The 26,869-nt window shown below is 38.1% G+C and overlaps 1 protein-coding gene across 1 annotated transcript in view; it reads left to right on the top strand.

Annotated features, from left to right (window-relative positions):
* Positions 1 to 25,217, top strand: part of Chic2 (cysteine-rich hydrophobic domain 2) — a 39,638-nt gene extending 14,421 nt beyond the window's left edge. The window contains exons 2-6 of the mRNA NM_028850.5: positions 2,806 to 2,860; positions 2,998 to 3,153; positions 18,712 to 18,768; positions 18,931 to 18,990; positions 23,458 to 25,217. Coding sequence (NP_083126.1) covers positions 2,806 to 2,860; positions 2,998 to 3,153; positions 18,712 to 18,768; positions 18,931 to 18,990; positions 23,458 to 23,508 — 379 coding nt within the window. The 3' untranslated portion in view covers positions 23,509 to 25,217. The remainder of the gene's footprint in view (positions 1 to 2,805; positions 2,861 to 2,997; positions 3,154 to 18,711; positions 18,769 to 18,930; positions 18,991 to 23,457) is intronic.
* Positions 25,218 to 26,869: the final 1,652 nt, after the last annotated feature.

Raw genomic sequence — 26,869 nt, 5'->3', positions numbered from 1 at the left:
AGGCAAAACACTCAGAAACATAAAATAAGTAAATCTTATAAAAAACACAAACCACAAAACCACTGAGAGATGGCTCAGTGGTTAAGAGCACTAACTGCTCTTTCCAAGGACCCAGGTTCAATTCCCAGCACTCACATGGCAGCTCACAACATAGGAGCTCTGCAACTCCTGTTTCAGGGGGTCTGACACCCTCACACATGCATACAGTCAAAACACCAATGTACATAGAGTAAAAATAAATAAATAAATTTCTAAAACAGAACAATGGAGAAATATGGAAGCTAGATATAGATGGGACCTCAGCACCTAGGAGCGTGCTGGGATTCAGGCTGCAAGAGAAGCAGAGACTGGACAAGACAGTGTTAGGAACTGTCTGGTCTTGGGCTAGCAGAGGTCACCAACCCCAGGTTCAAGAAGAAAGACCCTCTGTCTAAAGACTAGGGAGTGGTGAAGGAGCATAGCTGACCCCCTGTTTCAGCCTCCGAGTGTGTGTGTGTGTGTGTGTGTGTGCGCGCGCTCGCACACACACATATGCAGAGACACAGAGACAGATACACATAAAAACCCCAAACCAAGATGACAAAAGTGCTTTAAAATGCCCTCTTTTGTTTTTGGTTGGTGTTTTATTGTTGTTGTTGTTGTTGAAGACGGATTCTCGTGTAGCTTCTGCTGACCTTGAATTCCTGACCTTCCTGCTGCCATTTTGGAGTTCTGCCATTATGGATGTGTGCCCCCACACTTAGTTTTGTAGTTTCTGTAGTGCTCGGGATTGAATCCAGGGTTTAATGTATGCTAGGCAGCGCTTTGAGTGTTACTGACCAAGCTACATTCCTAGCCCTGAGGTATACTCTAAAGCCAGTAGAGTTGTCTCTAAATATTGGCATGTCGCTTATGCATACATTTCCTTTTTGTCTTAAAAACAAAACTCATTTTTCTTCATATTTTAACTCTTTTTATAATTATAAAGAAAAGCATAAAGACTACTTATAAATTGGGAAGTTGTATTTCCCAATGAAGTAAAAAATAAAACTTGGGATCATGAAGATACAAAAAAGGGCAAAATGGCTCCTGTTTTTTGTGTAATTGTTCCTAGGTTTTTCTTTTTTCTTTCTATTTTTTGATGTGCATGTATGAGCAGTGTGTTATATGTACTTTTAAAATGTGTACAAGTATGCATTTCGGTGTATGTGTGCATCCATGTGTGTTATATGATCTTTTAATGGTGTGTGTGTGTGTGTGTTAACATGGGTTGTCTTTTCCTATATCGCTGTCACTCTACCTTTATTTCCTGAGATGTAAACTCACAGGACCTGAAGCTCATACGCTTCCTCCTGTCTCTCTCCCTCAGTGCTAGGTTTGTGGGTGCTGGGCCTGGCTTTTTAATGTGTATCCTGGCGATCCAAATACAGGCTCTGGCTAATCTTCACAGTCTATCCTTAGTCTTAAATACTAATAGATTTTATTAGAGAAGTCATTGAAAACATGGAAATAAGAAATGTCATCCATACTCTCTGTTGTTTAGGATTAACTATGGGATGGATTTGATTTTGTTTTCATATGTAAATAATTACATTAAAATTTAGGCAATAGTATTTTAGTTCTTTGCATTTTTCATTAAGGGTTAATATTGGGAGCATTCACCATTATCATTATGGGATCTTACAAATCTGAATAGTGAGACTCTATCAGATTATAAAGAGCAGAAGTACTCAAGGGGGCTTAAGAGTCAGGACTCTACCATCGTACAGCTGCACCTCAGTGGCTCTGATTTTTTTCTCTGCTCCCTGGTCTAATGCGTCTCATGGAGATCTGCCTCCCAGCGTCTGCTCGTGCAGTGGGAACTGCTGACTGACTACTTCTCCTTCACTGGACAGTTGTGCTTCCTACTGTCTGCTCTTCATTTTTGACTTTCAGGCTTTGCAATTTTACTGTATCTTGACTTGAATTTAAACCCCCCCCTTTTTTTTTTAATATTTCAGCCCTTACAATACCATCTATTTATTAATACCTTATATTCATACATGTCAAGAGAAAAACCACAAAACCTGTGTCTGAGTTGAGCAGGCTTGCTGGGCCCTGCCAGCTGCTGTGTTGCTAGCCAGTCCTATGATTAGGTGTGTGCTCACTATCCAGAGTAGAGACATCCTAGTTAGTTGTTCAGGTAATGGGTTACTGGGCTTTCTTGTCTAGTGTATGTGCTTTTAGCTATAATTGTCTAGTGTTTGTGCTTTTAGCTATAATACATTATTACATATGTTATAATTAATATCATTGTAAAATGTTTCTATTTTAAAATTTTCATTTTTAAAAATAGCACTACAACTCAGAAGCAAGGGAAATAAACATTGAACAAATGTTTTTGGTTCAGATTGAAATAAATTGAAGCGAGTGGGTACTAGTCATTTGGTATTTAAAAGACAAAATGCAGTAGGAATTCAAAACAGTGAAAGCTAGAAAATTTGCTATTTGATTAATATATTATGCTTTGATACTGTGGTAGCTCATGAAATAAACCGTCTTTTTTACTTACATACTGTTGGTTATTTAACATTGTGCTTCATGCTTCATCATTCTATAAAAGTTTTGGTTCTACTGGGAAACTCTTTCTATGCTAATTTTGTAAGTTGCTCATTGTGATTATCTTAATGAGCAACTTACAAAAGGTATCTTAGACCTTCACTCTGTCTCCGACACTCTCTGAGGGATCCATGTTCTGTTCACACCACCTTTAAGTTAGATAGTTTAAGCATCTGTGATGTTGGCACAGTGACATATAATAACATATTTTTTCCTTTTTGAAAACAGATTTGGACTGAGCAACAAATTTGAATCAGAATTCCCTTCTTCATTAACTGGAAAAGTGAGTGTCTCTCTTATTGTTATTAATCTACTGTTTCTATATCTCAAATTATTTTCTCATAGAAATGAGTAAATGTGTGCTGAGACCCATTTATTGTCACTCAGCATCTCAGTGTTACGTTTCTTCCCTTCCTGTAGGTAGCTCCTGAAGAATTTAAAGCCAGCATCAACAGAGTTAACAGCTGTCTCAGGAAGAATCTTCCTGTTAATGTGCGGTGGTTGCTTTGTGGCTGCCTGTGCTGCTGCTGCACGTTAGGGTGCAGTATGTGGCCAGTTATTTGCCTCAGTAAAAGAGTAAGTTGAATTATGTCTTTTAATTTACATTTAGAAGTGTGAAACAAGTCTTACTTTTACCTTTTTTTTTTCTGTTTAATGAACCACACTGTTCTGAATGCTATATAGAAGTAATCTGATATAGTAAAGCAAGATTAATTAAATCATATATTCAAATATTATAAAACAGCTGTGTAACAGTCGTCATAATTTTTATACATTAGGAAATTATAGTCAAAAGGTGCAGCCCTATGTCTGTATGCATTAATTATGGACTAGAATGGTACTGTATATTTCTGTGCCCATGGACATACTTCTGAACCTCTTTAAATCTGATTGATACAGCTATAAAATAATAATATTCACCTGTGATTTGAATAGAATTGTTGTAAGGATACAGTAAAATAGTATTTATAAAGCTCTTAGCTGAACAGCTTATGAGAAATTCTGTCAGCTTCAATGCTGTTTTAAGTATAAGAGAGACAGTTTAAAGGAAGAACTGTGTACTTTGGCTCATGGTTTTAGAGATTTTAGTCATGGACTGTTACGCTGGCTCCATTACTTCTGTGCCTGACCATGCAAAACCATCATGATGGCTGAGTAGAGCTGCATGCCTCATAGTCATCAGGCGTCAGAGAGGGAAGGAGGAGATTGGAACAAGATGTAGCCCCTGAGAACAGAGTCCTTCCTACCCATTCCTCTAGATCCTATGTCTAGACATTTGAACCACTTTCCAATATGCCTTCATGTTAGGAATCTATGAGTGATTTAGTCTGTTGAGTAGGTTGTATTCCTTGTAATCCAGATCATCTTGCAGTCCACAGTCTCCCAAGCTCTACTGTCAACTGAGCTATCGCACAGCTCTCCTCTTACTTTTAAATGACATTGGTGTACGTCAGTGTCTCCTGTGCACTCACGTTCAGTACCTGAGTCTCTGTGGTCTATCCTGTCAGAGTTCCTGGAAGTAGTTACAGAGGCTAGTGGTCCTGGTTCTCTGCAAGAGCAGCCAGTACTCCCAACTCACCTCTCCATCCCCTAACATACAAGCTTTTGGAGGGAGTCCTTCAAATCTAACCCATAACAGAAGTTGTCAATAAGGAGTGACTAATATTATTACTAGTACTATGAGAGTACCCATGGAGGAGATAAAATGCTTACAGGAAAATAATATGGGTTATTTTATTTTTGTACTTTACAGTTTCTCTATAATGAATATACACTGACTCTGATTAGGAAAAATCATTGGAAGACCTAATTTTCATTGCTTATAATGAAAAAGTTCCAAGATGTTAGTTATAGATATGCCAAAATGATACAAATCAAAAGTTGGTTGGGTGGTTTTTGTTTTGTTTTGTTTTTGAAGACATTGTTTTACTCCTTGGATTTGACTGGCTTGAAACTCACTTCAGGTTAGTCTTGAACTAAGAGATCTGCCTGCCTCTGCCTCCCAAATGCTCCAGGCCACCATGCCTAACACATCACCATTGTTTTTGTTATCTTAACTATTATACTTACACGTGTGAAGTTGATGTAATATTCAGCCATGTATGGTAACTCAGGTATGAAATCCTAACACTCAGGCTGAGACAGGAGGATTGTGAATTTGCTACATAGTAAGTTAAGGCCAGCCTGGAAAACCAAAGGAGGGGGGCAGGTGTCAACCAATTTGGCTTGAATGTTTTTCTGTGGAAACATTTAATTTTTGTGCTAGATAATGGCGAGGAAATGAAGGAAATCACATTTAATTTGTTACTTGACTTCTATTATAGAGTTAGAGGTATATTTTACTGAAAATTTTTGAGCTGATTTATTGCTAGAAAGGAAATGATGCTTTCATAATAGAGTTGTATATTATTTTTTATAATATTTAAAATACTTATATTTCTCATAAACTATTTTATTATTTGTGTGTTGAACATGGGAGGTGCAGGTACCGCCAGAAGTGTTTAAAGGCCAGGGGACAACACTGTGCAGTCAGTTCTCTTCTGCCGTTGAGTGGGTTTCGGGTGGATCTCAGGTCATTGAGCTTGTGCAGCGGAAGGGTTTTTTTTTTTTTTTTTTTTGCTGGCCCTACTTTCTTAGAGATTTTTTTACCCCCCTAATTCTTGCCAGATTGCCTCTAGGCCACAAAAAAACTGTCTGGCAGTGTTTGGATTCACAGTTGTATTTTCTGATTTTCTTTAGGCTCTGTCTCTCACTGCCTTCCTCATTTCAGGCCTTGCTGTTGTCTGAGTGGCTGTCCAGGTCATATGGTTACGGTGGTGGGCTTTGTTTGTTGGATCTGGCCTTGATTTTCAGATCTGATCTTATCTTTTCCCTCCCTCCCTCCTTCCCTCCCTCCCTCCCTCCCTCCCTCCCTCTCTCCCTCTCTTTCTCCCTTTCTCCCTCCCTCTTTCCTCCCTTCTTTTACTTTTTAAATGAGTAATACAAGAGATTTTAATATGTGGATGCTATATTTAAAAAACAAAAGTGAAACCTTATAGTTCTCTATACATTTCCTGCCTTGAGTATAACTTCTCTGTACCATGTCATGAATGTATGGAGAGTACTAGAACACCTTTGTAAGATGGGAGACAAGATAGCAGGGATTTCCAACCCTCATTGTCATGGACCACTCTGCTAGTCTAATAATGCTAGAGCCTATAAATACTATTTTAGTATAACATTTAATTATTCTAAATACTACATTAATCAATATTTTAGATTACAAAACCCCAATTATATATCAAACAACTAAAATAAGGAACTGGAAAGTATTTGAAGATGTGAGAAAATGCTGTTCAGTGACTGCAATGACAACATTCTGGTAATGTGCAAGCTGCGAGGGCTTCACTAAGAACTAGGAAAGGAGGATGTCATAAAAGAAGACAAAGGCCACAGTATACTCCAGGCCCATCCACACTGGATGTCCCATTTACCTATCTGTTCTCCTCATAACAAGACTCAGGGAGAATCCAACCAAGTGACGACCCCCTTAGAGCAGAAGCAGCCAGTCAGTCGGATCTCAGATCCTTGGGGTTTGGAGGGGAAATGATAGGGTTAAAACTAGTGCTAGGGAAATAGAAATAAGAGTGCCTACAGGTGGGATATGAGACAGCCAAAGTAACCAAAGTAGAGGAAGGACAGGCCTCTATGAACTACAACTAGTCTCTGCAGGTTCCTTTTGGCTTATTTGGAACCCCTTCCTGAAGAATATAGTAAGGAATTATTGTTCTGTCCCCTAGCAAGTTCAACTTTGTAGTAGTTACACTTTTATATGAAGTCCTAGATCTAACACATCTATTGTAAAAGAATGAATTGTGGGTAAGGATGATGTCTGTGAAGCCTCTACCTATTCCAGGACAGTGACTACCCTACAGCGTAGGCAAGAGAAGGACAAATGGTAGACCCAAACTATAGATCTAGCTTTGAGGGACTTGTTCCTCCATCTTGGCTTACTCTATGCTTACTCTAAGTGTGTACTTTCCTGCCAGATAAAAATAGACTTTGTTTGTTCTAAAACAAAGTAAAATGCCACAAAACAACCAAGAAACCTCTAAAATGCTTTAAAACAAATTTATCAAATTGTTCTTTACTAATATATATGAAATAAAATAACAGATCCATGGTGATCTGGTCTGATGGAAAGAATCTATGATTTCTACAAGTGATCAAAGCACCATTGCTGTTTGGTCATTCCAGTTAGTGTTCATATTGATAGCTAAAGAAGATGCATTTCAACTAGAGCTTAAAAATCAAGATGCAGGGCTGGAGAGATGGCTCCGTGGTTAAGGACATTGTCTGCTCTTCCAAAGGTCCTGAACTCAATTCCCAGCAACCACATGGTGGCTCACAACCATCTGTAATGGGATCTGATGCCCTCTTCTGGTGTGTCTGAAGAGAGTGACAGTGTACGCGCATACATAAATCAACCAATCAGTCAATATCAAGATGCAGTTTTATTCCTGTCGGTTTTGTGGACTCTGACAGTTCTATCTAGGCACTCCTTATTAAGAGACCTTGAAGGGGTAGAGATATAGTCCAGTGGTAAGACACTTGCCCGAGATTGCAAGGTCCATTGTTTGATTCCCATCATGACATGCAAAGACATACACATATACTTACACACCTACACACCCGCACACACACCTACACACTTACTTGGCATTAGTATTTTAAAAGTGGGCTAAAATGCGGCCTGGTGTTTAGCTTGTGAACCCCTCTTGTCTCTGCATGTGTAACCCAGAATCTTTTTACATGGCTGGGATTTTCTCTGACTCCAGTATAAGTCAGGACTAAAAGTACACTTTATTATGCAACTGAAAGCTCATCATCTTCCTCACTGTAATCACTAAGTAATTAAATGGCTTTGCCTTTAAAACGTGATGCCAGGTGGTGGTGATACACAACTTTTATCCCAGCACTCAGGAGAGGCAGCTAGATCTCTGAGTTTGAGGCCAGCTTGGCCTACATAGAATGAGACCAGCTGGGGCCATACTGTGAGACTTTGTCTCAAATAGAACAACAACAATCTCCTCCCATTTCCCCCCAAAAAAGCCCTGACTCCAGCTTGGTTCCCCTCTCACCTATATTTTGTTCCACAGAGTCTGTTAACAATCTGCTATTATCAGTTATTTTTATGCCTTCCAGATTGCCTTTCTTTTAATACTACCTTAGGTTTTGAGAATTATTTTTTATAATTTAAAAAAAGTAAATTTCCATTGTAGTGCTTTATAATTTTTATGAATGCAACTTTACAAAGCTACTCATAATCAAGGTACATAGCATTTTTTTTCCCAAAAAGCCTTGCTTATACTGATGGTCACTGATCTGTCTGTCCTGCCCGTATAGTTTTGTCTTTTCTAGAGTATTGTATCGTGAAATTATTTAGTTTATGTAGCCTTTCCATCCTGACTTTTTTTGTTTTAGCTCAGCACATTTGAAATGTATCTATTTAGTTTTATATATTAGTGGTTTGTTCCTTTTTCATTGTAAGAAGTTTTTACTATATCTTCTCCAGTGTATGGCTGAGTCTTTCACAGTTTGTTTAACCATTGTCAGTTGGAAGACATTGGATTGTGTGTGGCTTTAGTGATTCTGAGTAAGACTTGCTTTATTTTCATGTGAACATAAAAGTGAGATTACTGGGTCACATAGTAATTGTGTGCTTTATTTTAAGAGAAACTTGTAAAAAAGAAAACTCTTTTCCAAAGTGGCAAGTACTTTTGCATTCACACAAGCCTTGTGTGGAGTTGCAGTTGCTCAGTGTCCTGGCCAGGGCTTGGTAGTGGTTAGCAGTGGCAGTGTTCTGATGGTCTGCTGTGGTACTTCTTGTCACCTCGCTCTTGCTAAGTAGTGGTAGACAGTGTGTTTATTTGCTACTTGTCCATCTTCCTTTTTAGTATTGGAGGGAGGGCTGTGAGATATTTCTCAGTGGTAGAGTGCCTTCCTACTATGTGCAAGGTTTTCAGCCTGTAGTACCACAAAAACAAAACAAAGTAAGAAATGAAAGAGTTGAAACAAATTGCCCTCTTTCCCCTGTTTTTAACACAGCACCTCACAACTCTGGCTGGCCTCAGACTCAGAAAGATCTACCTGCTTTTGACTCAACTCCCATGCCAGCATGTGGGATTAAAGGTGATGCCAGCACACTTAGCCTTCTCATTTATTTATTTATTGTAAGAGCACGGACCTACTTTTATTTATCTACTTGTCATTAGTTTAAACCCTTGAGGATGTAGCATCACTCAGATTCTCGTCCAATGACTTTAGCAGAAAGCAGGAAGGTTGCTTTGGAATTTGACACAAGCTGTGCCACTGTTGGGCTCTGATAATCCCAAAGTATACTGGGTTTTCTCAGCTTGTCACCAGAAGGATTATGTTATTGTTTGCTTTGAACAAATTATATTTCTTACCCAAGTAGAATTTGATTTCACATAAATACTTTTTATTTTAGACCAGCTGTGTGGCCCTTTTGGTTTTGGAGACCCCATACCTACAGCTAGCAAATAAATGGCCTCAAAGACTTGTAGACATATTTACCTTTACAAGTCCTTTTCTCAGCAGACCTCGTGACTCCAAGATGGAAGGAAAGACATCTTGCCTGTTTAAAACTAGTTATTTGTTGGTATGAGGTGCTTTGTTTAAGTGATGGCACGCTTACTTAGTATTCAGAATGACCTGTCTTTGAACCCCAGCACTGAAGAGGGCGCAGGGCAAAGAATATAAAAGAATATTTTAAAGGGTTCTTTTATTGTTTGTTTGTCTGTGTGTCTACCTGTGTGCCTATGTGAATTATGTGTACCACATGCATGTGTGAGTCTATGGAGGCAAGAAGAGGGTGTCAGATCTTCTGGAACCGGTTACAGGTGGTTGTGAGCCTCATGTGGGCGCTGCGAATTGAACCCCAGTCCTCTGCAAAAATAGGAAGTGCTCTTAACCTGCGAGCCATCTCTCCAACCTTGATTCTCTTTAAAATGGTGTTTTCTTTGTTAAATTAGGATAGTGTCTCATTATGTAACCTATAACAAGGCTTGAATTTAGTATTATCCTGCCTCTCAGTCTTTTACGTGTTGGGAGTATAAAGCATGCACCACTGTGGCAGGCTTTAGACTAGTTAATGTAATTCTGACGTTAGAGATGTGTCAGCTCTAGCAGATACTAGCGTATACCCTGTCTTTCCTATGTCTTTGGCAGAGCTGACGGTTTGATTTTGATGATCTAGTTTATCACTTAAAAAATTGTGCTTTAATGCCAGGCTCACAAATCCCAGTTTATATTAGGCTGAGGCGTGCATCTCTGTGAGTTCAGGGCCAGCCTGGTCTACATTTTGAGTTCTAGGCCAGCCAGGGCTTTGTAGTGAAATTTTGTTTCCAAAAAGAAAAAGAAAAGAAAAAAAAAAATAATGCCTTTACTATCATGTCTACTCTTTCGCCTAAAGCAAAGTGGTGAAGATTTTGATCTCTCCCATATTTTGTATGACAAGAAGAGACGGTCAAAGTTCATGTTTTGACATATGACTCTCTCGGCTTTATAAGTCATAATTTATGAATCTCTTACTGAATTTCATTATGTTCCCTTGGTGTTGATCTTAACCTCGCTGTCACACCGTCTTACTTACTTTAGCTTATTTACTTGAGAATTATGTTCAGTGGGGCGAATCTTGCAAATTTGTGTGTCAACACCCACCCTCCTTGAGTTGGTGTCTCATGTGGCCCAGTCTAGTCTTGAGCTTACAGTGTAGCAGAAGATGACCCAAACCCTCTGATCTTTTTGCCTTTATTTCCTTTCCAGTTGCAGGCATGTGCTTATTATTAGGGTCTGGGAGCCAACTCTGCTCTGCAACTGAGTCAGGGCTGTACCAACTGAGCTACATTTCTGCCTCTGGAATTTTTTTTTCCAAGATTTTTTTTTTTTTTTGATGATTAGTTTTTCATGTAAATGTTAAGTTCAGCTTGTTCACTGAGGTTTTATGTGTATGAGTAAAGTTTGCCTGGATGGATGTCTATGTATCATGTCCTGTAAAGAGAAGTCTCTCCTGTCAGGCGTGGTGGCGCACGCCTTTAGCCCCAGCACTTGGGAGGCAGAGGCAGGCAAATTTCTGAGTTCGAGGCCAGCCTGGTCTACAGAGTGAGTTCCAGGACAGCCAGGGCTATACAGAGAAACCCTGTCTCGAGAAACCAAAAATAAATAAATAAATAAAATGAGAGAGAGAGAGAGAGAGAGAGAGAGGGAGAGAGAGAGAGAGAGGGAGAGAGGGAGAGAGAGAGGTGTCTCCCATGCTCTCCCCTGCAACAGAATCAATACTCTTGATCCTGAACTTTATTGATACTTTTAGAATAGTTCAGTGTAGACCTGGAGTCCTCAATGTAAAGACAGAAATTATATATTAAAGCCTAATTGTAGAAGAGAATAGCATAGGCCATTTTTCATTGAGGAAGACGGGCTTTCAGGAGCTGGAGAGATGGCTCAGTGGTTAAGAGCAGAGGACTTGAATTTGGTTCCCAGCACCTATGTCAGGCAGCTCATAGCCACTTGTAACTCCAGCTTCAGGGACTCTGATGGCCCCTTTGTGGCCTTCACTGGCACCTACACTCAGCAAACACACATTTGTGTGCCACCTCCCCATAATTAAAAACAAATCTTTAAAAGATTTCTTACTTAAATTTTTTATACAATGTATTTTGATCATGTTTTTACCCTCCCCCAGCTCTTCTGTCTTCTCCCCATCTCTCTACCCACCCAAATCCATGTGTTCTCCCTCCTCCTCCTCCTCCTCTTGTATCACTGGTCAATACTCAAACTCAACACTGGACATTTTGTGCATGGTCTCCAAGGAGAAACTAGTAGCCACAACCAAAGACTTGGAGGTTTGACTGTGGTGGAGTCCAGAAAGAGTAGGTATGCTAGAAAAGATCATGTTTGAATAACAGAGGAAGAAATAAAGCACGCTCACACCCACAGACGCAGTTCTGTCTACCAGTATGCTGTTAAAACAGGAAGACAAAAGCGTGCCTGAAGTCCCACCCCCAAACCTTCCCCCTTCCTACCCTCCCCTCCCCTCACCCCCCCTCACCACCACCACCACCACCACCACCACCACCACCACCCCACCCCCGCCTTTTTTTCCTGGTTTCTACCTCTGTCTTTCAGGCCGTAAGTCTATACCTGGGTCCTCTCCCATTAGCTCCTACCTGGAGTGGTGATACCAACCTACAAATACTTATTTTATTTTTGAGACAAAGTTTTGCTATTATGTTGGTTGATTTTGTGTCAACTTGACACAAGCTAGAGTCATTTGGGAAGTGGGACCCAACTGAGAATATCTCTATAATAAGATTTGTCTGTTGGCAAGTCTGTGAGGGCATTTTCTATAACTCTAGTTCTAGGGGAACCAATGACTCTGGTTTCCTCAGGCACCTGCACTCATGTGCACATACCCAGATACAGATACACGCATCTACACACAATTAAAAATCATAAAGTCATCTCAAAGAGAAAGCAGAGATTGAGAGTGCATATATGTTAATGCAGCGCGCGAGAAACAGGAGACCAAACTGAAGGAAGTGACTGCTGCTTATTTAATTCTAGGTGTGGGATCTGGGCATGTCTGCTCTTTCCTTATTAAAACCTTATTGTGAGATTTTTTTTTTTGAAGTCTTAAATTAGTAACTCTAGAAAAGTGCTCTCATATAAGACTGCTTGTAGCTGAACAGTATATTTACTGCTGCTTCATTTTAAAGGAAGTGTCTCTTATGTAAATTAAGGTATTCATGTGGATAGTACTGATGTTTAGAGATAGGATTTTTAGTATAGAGCCCAGGCTGGCCTAGGCCTCCTGCCTCAGCCTCCTCAGTTCTGGGATTTTTAGTACTCATTACCATGCCCTGTTTGATTATCTGTTTTTAATTAAATAAAAATATTGCAAATGTTTAATAGTGTTATTGGGATCTTACAGCACTTTACTAACGAACCATTTTCCTAACTCTCAGATTCAAATGCGTCTGTAAGGTTCCAGTAACACTATGAATGCTTAAAACTCAACATTTGCAATTTTAACATGTGTCTCAGCATGATATTGTTGATGTGGTAGCTTGTAGAAAGATGTGGTCTCTCTTTTCTGTTCAGTTGGCTGATAAAGATTTATTTATTATTATATGTAAGTACAGTGTAGCTGTCTTCAGACACTCCAGAAAAGGGCATCAGATCTTATTATGGATGGTTGTGAGCCACCATCTGGTTGCTGGGATTTGAACTTAGAACCTCTGGAAAAGCAGTCAGTGCTCTTAACCACTGAGCTCTCCAGCCCGTCCATATGTTTTTATACATTTCTATTCTCTTCTGAAGTTCTGTTTTCAATCATTTTTCTCTTCTGTTTTCTTGACTATATTAATCATACTTTTAGTTTGAGTTGGTTATTTAAGGCAGATAACCTGGTTAGTAGCTTAGGCAACTTGCATGTAATAGTTGACATTTCTGTTAGGATAGTTGCAGAAGCATATTCTTTACATATAGTTCTGCCCTCTGATGGAAAGGACACAAGGTTGGTAGCTCTAGAATATAACCTTGGTTTCAGGTCACAGCACCACTGTACTCTACTGTAGCTTTAAGTTCCTTGACCTAGAGGATTCCATTTTTGTATGTAAAATGAAAGCAATTTAAGCTGCCTGATAGTCTTGTTGGGAGCAAAGCACCTTGCTTGGTCAGACTCCTGAGTGACAGGCTGCATACTTGTTGCTTTCATTCTTGCTTCTCCAGTTGTTTATTACAGTCTTATTACAGCAGGAGCCTTCTAGTTTGTCCGTCTTTCCTCACTAAGACAAAACAAAACCTTGAACTCCTTTAATGGCATTTGTATCTTAACAAAAGTTATTTGACTTACGAAGTTTTTCTGATTTTCTACTGTTACTTGAAATTAAATTTTAGTTTAAAAAAATCTTACCAAGGAATTTTTTTCAAATATTATTCTCAAATATCAATTTCCTTAAAATTTTGTGCAGCATTTTATATATGTATGTGTTCATGTGTACTTTTCTGGAAAAAGTTCAAAACTTTTATTATTCATAAATACCAGTATAGCCTTTTAAAAAAATAAGATTCACTCGCTAACCTGATGAAATGTCATGCAACTGTGCATTACTGGGCTCCTTTAAAGTCACCCCGAGTGCTCCAGCTGGGCACATGTCTCCAGTTGTTGGGGTCTCCCCATCTAACTGCTCTACAGCGTGTCCACTCGTTGGCTAAGGCTGCCTTACTGTAACACTGTGGCTACACTATTTGAAAGTCAGTGTTCATATGTAGATTTTTAGAGGAGTTTTTGCATATAGGAAAGAAATTTCCTTTGAGGAATCAGTTCATATTTTTGTTTATCTTGGCAAATTCCAGGTTTTGTATGTGTAATTACACTGAGATACACTGTCTGATTTTCAGCTCACCACTGGAATGTGGGATTTAACGTTAATCCAGAACAAACAGAAGTGAATCGTTTAATTGTCTCTTTAAATCAAAGTAGTTCACTCCAGATTATATACAGTTTCCTTCTGTAAGCCCCAAAACCATTGTTGTCTCACTTATTTCTGAGTTTCCATTTGTACACATGCATAAGCACAGGTCCTTATTTAACAACTGCACGGGTTAAAAATAAAATCACAAGTGCTCTAGTGGTATTGTTCTCGTTAAATCTTAATTGATGAGTTACAAACTTAGCAGTTTGGATTTCAAAATGTTTTAAATAAGATCTTGAACATTTGAAATTTGCCTTGACATTGTTTAATATAATGAACAAATCTAGTTCAAATAAATTTTAATTGCAGGTTTAAGTTGTTGAACTTTTGTAAATGGTTGTAAAAATTTTAAAAACCATTTTTTTCCCCAAGTAGCTGATTGTGAATGTGTCTAACTGGTCCCTTGTCCTGGAATATTTAGGGATGTTTAGTGGCCCAGAGTGTGAACCCTGCATGGCAGTAATACTTCATTCCTTAGGAAGGTAGATCACTTAGGGACAATAACAAAAAGGCCTTAGAGCAAATCAAAATTTAATTTTGAGGAAATCTTAATTTTCTATTTTAGTAGTTTTTTGTGGTTTATGTTTTACTATTTTAGGGTTACTTTAAATTACTTCTCAGTTCTTCTTTAGAAGTTAAAAACTGTATGCCATATTTACTATTGTTGATTAATATTCTTAGCCATCTTATGAATTCTGATCTTTTCGTTTTCTTTGTAATTTTTATGTTCTGATTCTTTTCCACGGTTGTACCAAAGGCAACAAAAATAAAGCCAAATGCTTAGCTTAAGTCTACACTGCCTGTTCAGTAATTGAAATATTTTAAAATTTTAGTCACTCTTGAATAGACAAGCAACTGTATTAGAACTAGCTAACATTAAGGAAAAATATAACTGTAAAGATGTTGAAATGAAAAATATGTTAATATTATTGTTTAAAATTGTCATTCAAAATGGCTCTGATGAGGCAGGTTGATGGGGTCTAGCTGCTTGGAGCTGGCATTCTCAATCGGGTTCCCTGCATGAGAGCATCTCACAAAGACTTGTTTTGCTTACATGGTGTAAGCTGGTGGTCTTGGCCCTTTTAACTCAAGACTCCATGTGATAAAAGTAGGTTTCTTGTTGGCAGCCTAGGCAAAAAGGACTGGAGATTCATGGTAAAGAACTACTAACCTTGTCTTTCCACCCCAGGGTGAGTACTGAAAAGGATTAAGGCCACTGTAGGGAACTTGTACTGAAGCCTGCCTTCACTGCCCTTTCTCCTGTTCTTTCAGCTAAACAGAAGAGTTTTAGTTCCCATGGCTATCAATCTGCTGTTTTTCTCAAGCACTACATTCTTTTAAGAAAGCTAATATGACTTATTTTTAGAAGGTAGCCTAGAAGGATAATGTTTTGTTGGTATTTCATTTTTCATGATTTGTATATTTTTTTCTGATCCATATTAACTTAAAATATTTTGAGTTTGCCAAGTAGTATAATCACTTAAAACTCAATTGACAAAGTATTTATATGATGAGGTTTCTGGTCTAGTAAATAGATAACAGGTTTGACTGTGTTGAATTTTTTATTTCATTAGAATAGCTATCTGACAACCTTGTGGACATAAACTCTTAACTCTTATTTCTAGATGACTGTAATTAAAATGTGCTTTCTTCTCACTGAAGTTTAAAAGCTTTGAAATAGCTTTCATAATGCTGAGATGTCATATTTTCCCCACTATCTGCCAAATTAGTATTGTATTTCATCTTGAAAATATATTTTGATTTTTGTGAACTAAAAATAATTGCATAGTATAAAACATTCTCTATGGTTAAACCTTTTTTCTTCCATTTAATTTGATCTTTTGTTGTTACTAACAAATAATTTGTGGCAGTTTCTTTTTTACTTTTTAAAAAATTATTACTAGAATCACTCTGCTTTGTCACCTTAGTGTGTTAGAAATGTTGTACTCAGATCAAGGGTCCTTTCTGGCTTTGTGTGTTCTCACCTGCTCCTCACTGTAAGTCACTGCCATGTCAAGTGCAGTGATGGATTGAGCTGCACGTGCAGCGGCCTTTGTCACCTGTCAGGCAAGCAGGAGAGAACTCTTAGAGAAAGAAGCGCTAATTCACAGCTTTGATTCACTCCAACAGTATAGAAATACTGAATATTTAGATGATTATACAGAATAGGACATAGCAAATTTTTGCTTTAAAATTGGTAATATTGTTGGTTACAATTATTTAAGCCCAACCCTATCATTAAACTCCTAATTAGAGTCAAAGAATAAATTCAAAGTTCCTACATAAATATTTTAGAATTTCAGATTTATACTTCATAATTATCTTTTATACAGATATTGGTACAGTAGTTGATATAAGTAAAAGCTCATATTTTAAATTGGTAAATGCCATGTGTATGTGTGTATGTAAGTATGATGATAGGATGGCCTCACTGTATAGCATCTCTTAAATTTCTGATGACTTGATAGTATGGTTAAAAAAAAAACACTTTGAGTAATAAATATTTGCAGAATATAGTTAAGTTTTTAGGAACTATTTTTTATGTAATTTTAATATTAAATAACAGACTTCTAAAGCTACTTCTTCCTACCCTATTTCTTTAACTTAGCCCACCCCCTTTTAAACCATCAGTAAATTGTATAGTAATCTTAATCTATTATTAAAAGATTCTCGAAAGGAAGATTACAAGGTGGATTCAGGTTTTGAAATGGTTTTACCATTGGTTTAGCAGCGGGTGGGCAGGCAGATGCCTGCTCATAGGAGAACCTATTGCCATTTTTCACCATTGATAGAGTAGCCTTTCAGAGTCAATGAGCTCTGTCAATGTGAGCTTGTCAAGGCTACAACTTCATAGACCTGAGAGGCGGTTTGAGAGGTCAGCCCTTTTCAGGTTCGCTGTGATGCAAATGAACTTTAATGCTTAAACAACTATTGGAATTTTTATGTCTGCTCCTTGTTCTTTTTTCTTCACAAAGTCATTGACGAGACATTCAGTGCTTTTTAAATTGGAAGTTGCATTGTGCTAAAGACCTAGTACAGATTTACGGAGGGCTGAAAGCAGTTAGATCATGTTCTTTTCATGGTGCGATTAGAATCAAATCGATTTCCCTACAGCCTTCAGCATTCAGATGGCAATTTTAACAAAGCTTGGGGGCTAGACAAGGGACAAAACGACTGAACTGAATGTTAATTACACTCTGCAGCCTTATTTTCTTTTGATTTGGGGCTGACTGGCAACTAAATTAACAAAAAGTGTGACCATAACTGCTGCCCTATTTTCATTTAAAAGGAGAGCTGCCTCTAAAAGGCTATCTTACAAAGAAGCAAGTGAGAGCTGCTGATCAGCGCTAACAAGGGCACTTTCTCTTCAACATTCTTGCCAGAAAGACTGTTCAAAACTGTAATAAATTAGTCATTGACATATTATTGTCAGAAAGTAGTTGATTTTCTTATTTTTGTGACATAAAATTGGAAAATATAAGCACTCGTGGTAATTTGTTGATAGCTATGAATTATAATTGGCATCTATGTGACTTCAGTGTCTATAGCTGTTGAGCATGCTGAAGTGAATGTAATGCTGTAACTGGACTCAGTAGAGACTTTAAATAAATCCTAATGTTTTTATTAAGTCTTCAAAACCAGCTGTTCCTACCAGTTTTTCACCTTACTCATTCTTGCTTGGCATGCAAGTTTTTATGTGATTATCAGTACTTATTTAGTTACCTATTTACTTATTTACAAACATATAATATATATTATTATTTACTTATTCACATTCAAAATCAGTGGCCATCTCTTCAAGCCAAAGCTGCATCATGGCTCAGTTGATCACGTGGCAGTGCTTTCTCTTCCACACCTGCAGTGTTAGTCTCACCCTGGCTCTACGTGTTAGCTCTGTAGTCACACTTCCAAGCAAGAAGCATCCATGCTGTGCAGTCTCCATTTCAGCAGCCTAGGGAAGTCAGCTGCTCAGCTGACGCCTGGAACAGTACTGTTGGATTACCAAGTGGATTGTAGTCTCAGATACTACTTTCATGGTGCTTTAAATAAAAGTCTGGCTCTGTTTGGAAACTGCACTATCCAACATACTGGTTTTCTCATATAGTCCTAAAATTTGTTTGGTTTTGTAACTCCTTTCCTCCTTTATTAACCTTCAATTATTATGTTTTTAGACTTACCCTAAAAGCCATATGTTTTTTGTTAGCTAATATTTAAATTATTATAGTTTTAAAGTAGAGATTAAGGAATGCTCATTACTATTTAAATACTGCAAAATGTTCCTAAAGAAGTAGGGGTTTAAGTTTAAATTTGGCAAATGATATTTGCTTTTAAGGCTAATAGTTTTTTTTTTTTTAATCAGAAGCTAGTAAGTGCAAAATATTTTAAAAATATATGATATATATTTAAAAGAAAATTCACATTTGTTTACAAACTACTGTTTGTGATGAGGTTGCTTCTTAGTGCTAGAGCGTGGGGAATACAGACCACTCTTGCCCTGTCGTGGGTTTATACTTCTTCCCTTTTCACAGAAAAGCAGCTGCAAAACAGCTTTTCTAAAACCAGTCAAGAGTAAACTCTCCCCTCATTTGTCTTCCAGACACGAAGATCGATTGAGAAGTTATTAGAATGGGAAAACAATAGGTTATACCACAAGGTGAGTCCTGCGGGGAGCAACTTCTTACTGTTGGGTCTGAATTGCACAGTATGGAAACAGATGCTTTTGTTGGACTGAAAATATGAAAGGTGGACGAATGGGCGAGTCTTGTGCCCAGGAAAATGAAGCTCATTTCTCTTCTTTTGCCATCCTCATGTCTAGCTGTGCTTGCACTGGAGACTGAGCAAAAGGAAATGTGAAACGAACAACATGATGGAATATGTAAGTTAAGGGCTGTTTGTGAGCTTCTCTATTAAATGATCATTTATTTTCTTTCTGATCTTATTCTTTCCATGATTATTAATCAGCAAAGGTGTCAGGAACTTAATCTCCCTAGTGCAAGGATTTTCTACGGTCCACAGATGCCTGGGTTTCATGTGCAAGACTGATTTATAAAGTTATGAATGACTTGAAAACAAGGCTTCACTGTGTTCTGAAAAATAATAAATTAATTGCCAAGATAAAATGGCCTGAACATGTGTTGATGGAGTGTGAAATTTTAGATGCTGTATAAAGAATAACCACAACCTTGGTTACGCAGCACGTCAGATATGGCGTTTTATATAATGCTAATGAGTTTCCAAGTATGGAAGAGAACCTTCCAGCCAAGCCGCTGGAGCCTGAGACGCCTTTACAGACTGACTGTCTGTGTTCCTCATGGCTGTAGTGGGTTTTCCAAAGTGTTACTAGAACACTGCTTTGTACAGTTACCTTAAATGTAAACAGATGTTGGCCAACCCGTCTTGTCCTCTAAAAGATGGCTAATTTGCCTACACTTACATATGTGTATATACACACAATTATTTTAGAAATTTAATGTATTGGTACTCTGACTTATTTGAATAATTGTTCTTATTTTGAAACAGAAAACTTCACAAAATTATGAATTTATTAATTCTCCCTTGAGCTTAGTGTTTTACTTTAAACATGTAGAGGCTATTAGATTAAAGAGAAAGATTTAAGAAAGGAGTTAGTTGTTGAAACTGAAACTAGTCTTTGTGAAAGATGCGCCGTTATATTTTTGAGAAATTTTCTCTGTTCTTTGAAAATAACTGTCATTGTGTGTGTGTGTGTGTGTGTCTGTGTGTGTGTGTGTGTCTGTGTGTGTAAAAGATTAATTTTTAAAATGTTTAAATAGTTGGACATAATCATAAAGCCATTTTCTGGTTCTTTCATTATCAAATAGCCAAATCTTTCTCTTCTTGAACATCAGAGATATTTTATGTGTTCTTTCTGCAACCTCCAAACTATTTGTTCACAAACTAAGTAATTTTGGGTTTACTTTTATGACATCACATTAATTTTGAGGTTGAGAAAGACACATGCTGCTTTTTTATAACCATAAAAAGGGAACAGCTGAAAGACTCCTGTGAGCTTGACCTGGCAGGCGCTATCATTTCATCATTGATGGTCAGAGGTCTATTACCTATTGAGAGAACAGCAATAGCCATTTGGGGCATTTCAAGGGTTTCATGAAATAATAATAATAATAATTAGCTATTAAGCATTTATAAACCAAAACACCAAACTTAAACATGAAGCTTTAGTTACTCTTTGATGTTTCTAAATATACTTTGGAAAGGAAAAAAAAGCCAATCCCAAACTGAATATAGCACAATGATAGAGCATGTGCCTACCACACAAGGGGTTGGATCTCTTGCATTGGGAAAAGGAAAATCTAAATTCTGTGATTTCCAAGTGGAGCTGTATGAAAAATATTCATTCATATAGTATATACACTGAACTTTCTTTTATCTTTAAAAAATTCTCTCATTACAATTAAATTAGTAGCTCTTTAAAACATTCTGAACTGTATACGTCATGAAAAAATTTTAATTTACCTTGAATTTTTATATAATTAAGCACTTTTAAATGAATTGTATGTCACATAATCATAGAAGGTATACAAAAAGTAATTTTTTCTTTCTCCTTTATTTTCCCCCGAGACAATGTCTCTCTGTGTAGCACTGGCTACCTGGGAACTTGCTCTGTAGACCAGGCTGGCCTCAAACTCGCAGAGATTCTCTTGCCTCTGCTTCCCAAATACTGGGATTAAAGGTGTGCACCATCATGCCTGGCTTAAAATTGATTTTAAAGTGATTTTTAAAAAGATATTAGAATATCTGTATTTGTGGTACTTAAAAATAGGAATAAACAAAGCTTGAAAAGCTCTTTAAAGCATTTAAACATTATACTCACACATAGTCTAGTAAGGAAAAAAATGCCTCTTTAGTGAGTTAATTTGAACTTTTCTATTGTGCATATACTTTTGCCTATAGCTTTACACAACTTTTTTGTTAAAGTTCTCCCCCTTGATTATATTTTGATTGTTAGAAATAATTACAAAAATACCAATGAAAACTATTATTTTTGTTGTTGTTACTTGGGTATGAAGTACTTGTGGGGTTTGTGAACAAAATCATTTTCAGAAGACTGTTCTTTAAAAACTAAGGCAAACTCGGACTCAAAAATAGCCACGTTGGACTGGAGAGTCGGCTCCTCAGTCAGAGCACTTGTTACATTTACAGAGGACCCAGGTCAGTCAGCAGCAGCTCCGTGGCACTGCATAGCTGTCTATAACGTAAGCCCAGACTATCTGACATTCTTTTCTAATCTCTTAAGGCACCAGGCATACACATGTGTTTTGTTTGTTTTGGTGTGTGTGTGTGTGTGTGTGTGTGTGTGTGTGTGTGTGTGTGTATCCATGAAGAAAAATGCCCATAAAATAATAAAAAATAACTACTGTTTTACGTTTTTAAAATTATACTGTAAAATGGTATGCTCACCCCTGAAGCCTGAAATTTAAAAACCCTACAGTAGAAGATGTGTTTGATTACCTAAGTACTAATTCAGTATGAACTTGCAAGTCATTTAAGTATTGAATCGTTAACTTTTAGAGCTACAAAGAACCTTTCCATCTGGTCCAGTCTATTTATGGGTGAAGATCATGAGAAACAGGGAAAAGGAGCACAAAGAAGAAGCAGCAGGGTGGAGAAAAAGGACTTTCTGGAAAGATGCATTTCTATTTTATCAGTGTTTGGGCTGCAAGTGTGTCTATGTACCAGATTCATGCCTGGTGCCGTTGAAGGCCAGAAGAGGGCGTTGGATATGCTGGGACTGGAGTTAGTGTTTTGAGCTAACATGTGGGTGCTGGGAACCTAACCCAGGTCCTCTATAAGAGCAACCAATGCTCTTAACTACTAAGCTGTCTTTCCAGCCCTGAGAACCGATGTTAACATCGGTTTTCCTTATACTCGGACAATTTCAAACATGCATACAGTGTATTTGTCCCCCTTTCCCCTCAGTTTCTCTTTCTTCTTCCACTCCCAACTCCTCAGGAACCTTTCTCCCCAGCACAGCTTCCTCCTGTTCACTGTTACTTATCATTTCATTGTTTTAAAAAATAACCTGCTGGGTTTAATCAGGCTTGCTGGCCTGTGCATTAGTAAAGGATTATTTACTGGATCTTGGGCAACTTCCCAGTGCCTATGTGACTCTGAGTCTCCCAGCAGCTATGTATGAATTGCCAATAACTCCTCAGTAAGGGGTGAGTGAGGCTGTGTGATCCCTTTTCCACATTCGCCCTGGAGTCTTGACCTGTAAAATGTAGTGCAGGGAACCACAGCTGGTGCGGGTTCAAGCATGCAGTGAGCATGGTGTCCAGAAGACAGGGGTCTTCCTCTCTTCTCCCCTCTCCTTAGTGTTATCGGAGCCTTTGTTGTGGGTAGAGGGATAGAGATACTCTGCTTCTCGGGCAGGCCAGCACTCAGCTCAGGCAGGTGAGCGAGCACTCAGCAGGCTTAGTCTCAGTGAGAACCATTGTCCCAGGCGCTAAGGAATAGCCTCACCTCAGGCTTCCTGTAGGGTAACTAGAGAAAGAGAAGTGTTTTCAACCTGGAATGGAAGTGTTCTTTCCTGAGGCAAATCAACCCAAGAGGTTAACTGAGCACATGATCAGATCCTCCCTTGTCAGGACAAAGGTTGTGAGAAAAATGAGCTTCCAACTTTAGAAATTATTGACATCAAATAAAATTTTAACAATAAAAATGTCTTATCTATTTGTGAAAGGGATTTGGGGGTTGGGGGGTGAGACTGTGTATCCCTGACTGTCCTGGAACTGGTTATGCAGACATGCCTGCCTCTGCCTCTCTGCCTCCAGAATCATACGAGGTTCTAGGCTATCAGATAAATGTATGTTTTAATAATGACAAGATCAGGGTGGACGCTCGGGCACATGTCTTTAATCCTAGCACTGGAGAAGCAAACAACTTGATCTACATAGAGGCTACAGGCCAGCCAGGGTCACATAGTAACCTGTCATTAAAAAAGATAAAATTAAAGTTTTGAAATGTGCATGGATTCCAAAAGAAGCCTGTTTTGTTAGCATGCATCTGTTATGTCTGAGCTCCATCATGACGTTTCTGAAGTGTATGGTGTGTCTGGTCTGTGTGCATTCTTCCCTCACCCTCTTGTCCCTGCTCTGTCCCACTTGCCCTCCCGTCTTGCTTTTCCCAGGAGCTCCTTGTAGTCGTAGGTCTTTTTTTAGGTCTGGTTTGGTTTGGTCTGGTTTAAGACTATGACTGATGTGCTCGCCGCTCCCAGTGGGTACGGCTGTGCCACTGATGTTGTTTAAAGTTTAAAAAAAATCTGTTTTAAGTTGTTTAAAACTTTTTTCTTCTCCTTTTACAGGTCATCCTCATAGAATTTTTACCAAAGACACCGATTTTTCGACCAGATTAGCATTTGCTTTATTTATAGAGACTTTCCAAGTGTGTTGTCTTTCCAATGGTGCCTTGCTTGGTGCTCTCCTGCTGGTGACATGATGCTGGTTCTACAGAATTGGGTGGTGTTCTTGTTTGTTTTGTTTTTTAAATAACCGCATGTTCTATGTGTGCATATTTGTCAAACTTTGCAAGTTATTTCATACAGATGTTTAATACTTAAGTTATTGTGCTCTTTTCTGTTATATATTCTGATTTTCAAGGGTTACTTTTTGTATTCTCAAAAAAAATACATTCGAACTTAGCATAAAAATGGGCAGCCTTTGTTATTTTGTCAACAAGGTTCACACACACAGTCCTTTACTTGTTGGTCCCTTACCCTAGGAAACATAGTATCTGTTACAACATGCTCATGCACTGTTGTGGGCTTCCCTTTAGAATTGGCCACAACAGTTGTTTGGAAACTGTAAATTTTCTCACATGGTCTTTTGGGCCCTGAGCTGACCTTCCCAGGAACCTCACAGTTCCGGATCCTTTGTCTCAGTAGATACAGCTTAGCCTCATGAAGAACTAGCAGCCGTTTTGAAAATACCTGTCTTCAAAAGTGGTAATTTCTTTAGCGTAGACACATCACAAATGGTGTGCGTGTTCCTACGGTTACTAGAGTTCAGGCTCAGCATAGCGTGGCTTCAGGCTCCTGAGTTCCAGTGGACAGGGCAGTGAGGAAGCTGTGCTCCAGCTAGTGTCTACTTACCTACAGAAGTAGAGCATTGTTCTTAAAGTTAAAGGTAAAACGTGCCCGATCTAACATAATTGTAGAATGGATGTGTTTCTGAATAGTTTGGAAAGAAAAAGTTCTAGAATTAAAAATCATCTGATATTTGATACCCCACTGGTATATAGTTATGTAGAGCAGGTAGTTACTAAGAAATAGAGGGGACATTTAATACTATTTTCAGTCTTCCCATTCACTTTCATCTAGTTACATACTTAATTTTATTGAAAATTGGATATTTAAGTTCAGATCAGGTTAGCTTATTGCTTTTAAATATACACATACATGTATTTTTTTCTGCTTGGTTGTACATATCTCCACACTATAGATTTCTGAATGACCTATGTGTAGACTTTGGGTTTTATAAGCCTAAAATTATACACATTTTAATGTGTGTCAAGAACTTGTTCCATACCATTGTGGTCTAGAGCAATAATATGAATAACGTTTGAAATTATATAAACTATGCTTAATAATTTGTAAAAAGAATTGATACTTCCCCTTGTATTAAACCTTTTAAATACCAATTTTGTTAATTTATATACCTATATTTTTAAAAAGTGCTGCTTTGTACTTCTCTGAAGTACTGTGCATATACACACACCCAAACACACACACACTTTAATAGCTAAATGCCAGGATCTCATATCCTATATGGGACTTTAGGAATTGTCTTTAAAACTTTGACTTAAGGAAGTCCCCGTCTGTGCCCACCCCCAGCTCCTTCCCCCACCACAGGAACTTAACAGCTTGAATCCATAGAAAACTTTTCTGTGAAGCACTAAGTGTGCAAAGGATTTTAATGGTTTCACATCTTTATTTAATGTTTGTCTATCCAGGGTAGGTGTGTCCTACCACCATAATTAGTATAGTTCAAAGTAATGCGGTTCCAAAATGCAGTGTTTCAGTGTGAAGTGATTGTATATTGACACAGAGCTGAATTAGCCTCAGGCTTCAGAAAGAGCAGAAGTCCACGATGACCACACAGTCTATGCAAGTGTTCCCTGTGTACAGCTGTCAATCTGTAGAGTGACACAGCTGTGGGCTTGACAGGAGGCTGACCTAGTGCAGAGGTCGTTTCCCCTTTACTGTTGGCCAGTTGTAGTTTCAAAATTATATTGTAAGAATATTTTCACAATTAATATTAAGTATAGGATTTTAAAAGCTTTTATAACTGTAATTAAAAATGTCTTCAGTGCTGAAAAAAATTCCTTAGAAATGTGCACTCCCATACTTCATACACACACAGAGAAACTAGGGTGCACATGTGTGCGTTACCACACACCAGTCGTGATCCGGACATTTAGAGTTTCAGGTCATAGCTCACAGTGTTACCATGTGCTGGGAATTATATGTCTAAGGCAAACTGGTTACAGTGAACCTTGTTATATGACCAAGGAAACATTGGGAGTGTTCCTTAGCTCCTGTTCTCTGGCTTTAGTAAGTCATGAACCATAGGTAGTAGTTAGACTGGCCAAAAATAAAATAAAATAAAATAAAATAAAATAAAATAAAATAAAATAAAATAAAATGGATTGCTGGCCAGAAATCCCAATGTTTATTTATAAGCTAATAAATGACCTGTGATTTTTTTTTTTTTTTTTTTGGTATATCACTGGCTTTTTACAGGTAGTCACTATTACTGTATATAAACTCTTTTTTTCTGACGATGTATTTTACAAACTATTTTGCACACAACTGTGGATATTTGGATTAAAATAGTTATTCCAGAGTCCAGTAGCAGTGGTAAAGCTGATGTGACATTTTTAGCTTTGAGGTGACTTTGCCCTTCCCTTGTGAAGGGGTTCACTGTATCTATCCAAATTAACAGCAGATACTAGACCAACACTCTTTAATAACTAGATTGCAGTCATCTAGAATATAAACCATGGAACTTTTGTCTTAAAATCCACAAAATAAATTTAACAGAACCTTGAATAATGGTAAACAATAATTTGCATTAATTATTAGACTAGTTTTCTAAGTGAACAATTCAGTGAGTTGGAACTACAGCTGCCCCCCCTATGGTCGTTATGGAGTATATCTGATTGTTTCTTTGTACACACAGGCTAGCCACATAGGTTTTGGAGCTCCCACTGCAGTCACGTGTAAGATGCTCAGTGGGGACATAGGCAGGAGGACTTGTGTCTGCGAGAGTCCAGTTATACTGGGTTTATATGTGGCTCTGTACATAATCGGACCCTTTGACTTTCCATGGTATTTGACTTCACAGTTTACCCTGTGAAGTTTAGCTGCATGCCTGATATTCCACTGTACAGATTTGCTTTTGATTGACACTACACCAGCATCCAGTCGTGGCCCTTCTGTCCCCGTAAAACTTGTGGTGCTGGGTATGTTCCTAAGGCCTGGCTGGTGATCCGTAACGCTCTGGTACTGAGCTCTATTCTCAAGCACTGCTGCCCTCTTGGGGATCTAGAATTTCCACCTAGACCTGGGAATAGTTGAGAATAGCTTTTTATTTTCATTCTTGAAAATGTTAATTCCATTTTACTCTTGTTCTGTTCTCAGCATCTTTCTGTGTAACCCGAGCTAGCCTTCACCTCTCAGTCCCCTTTCCTAGCCTACCAGGTACTGAGATCACAGG

Source organism: Mus musculus, chromosome 5 (genome assembly GCF_000001635.26).
Source record: "Mus musculus strain C57BL/6J chromosome 5, GRCm38.p6 C57BL/6J".
Lineage (NCBI taxonomy): Eukaryota > Metazoa > Chordata > Mammalia > Rodentia > Muridae > Mus > Mus musculus.
The sequence above is the reverse complement of the archived record's forward strand: the minus strand, read 5'-3'. Positions and strand labels throughout refer to the sequence as shown.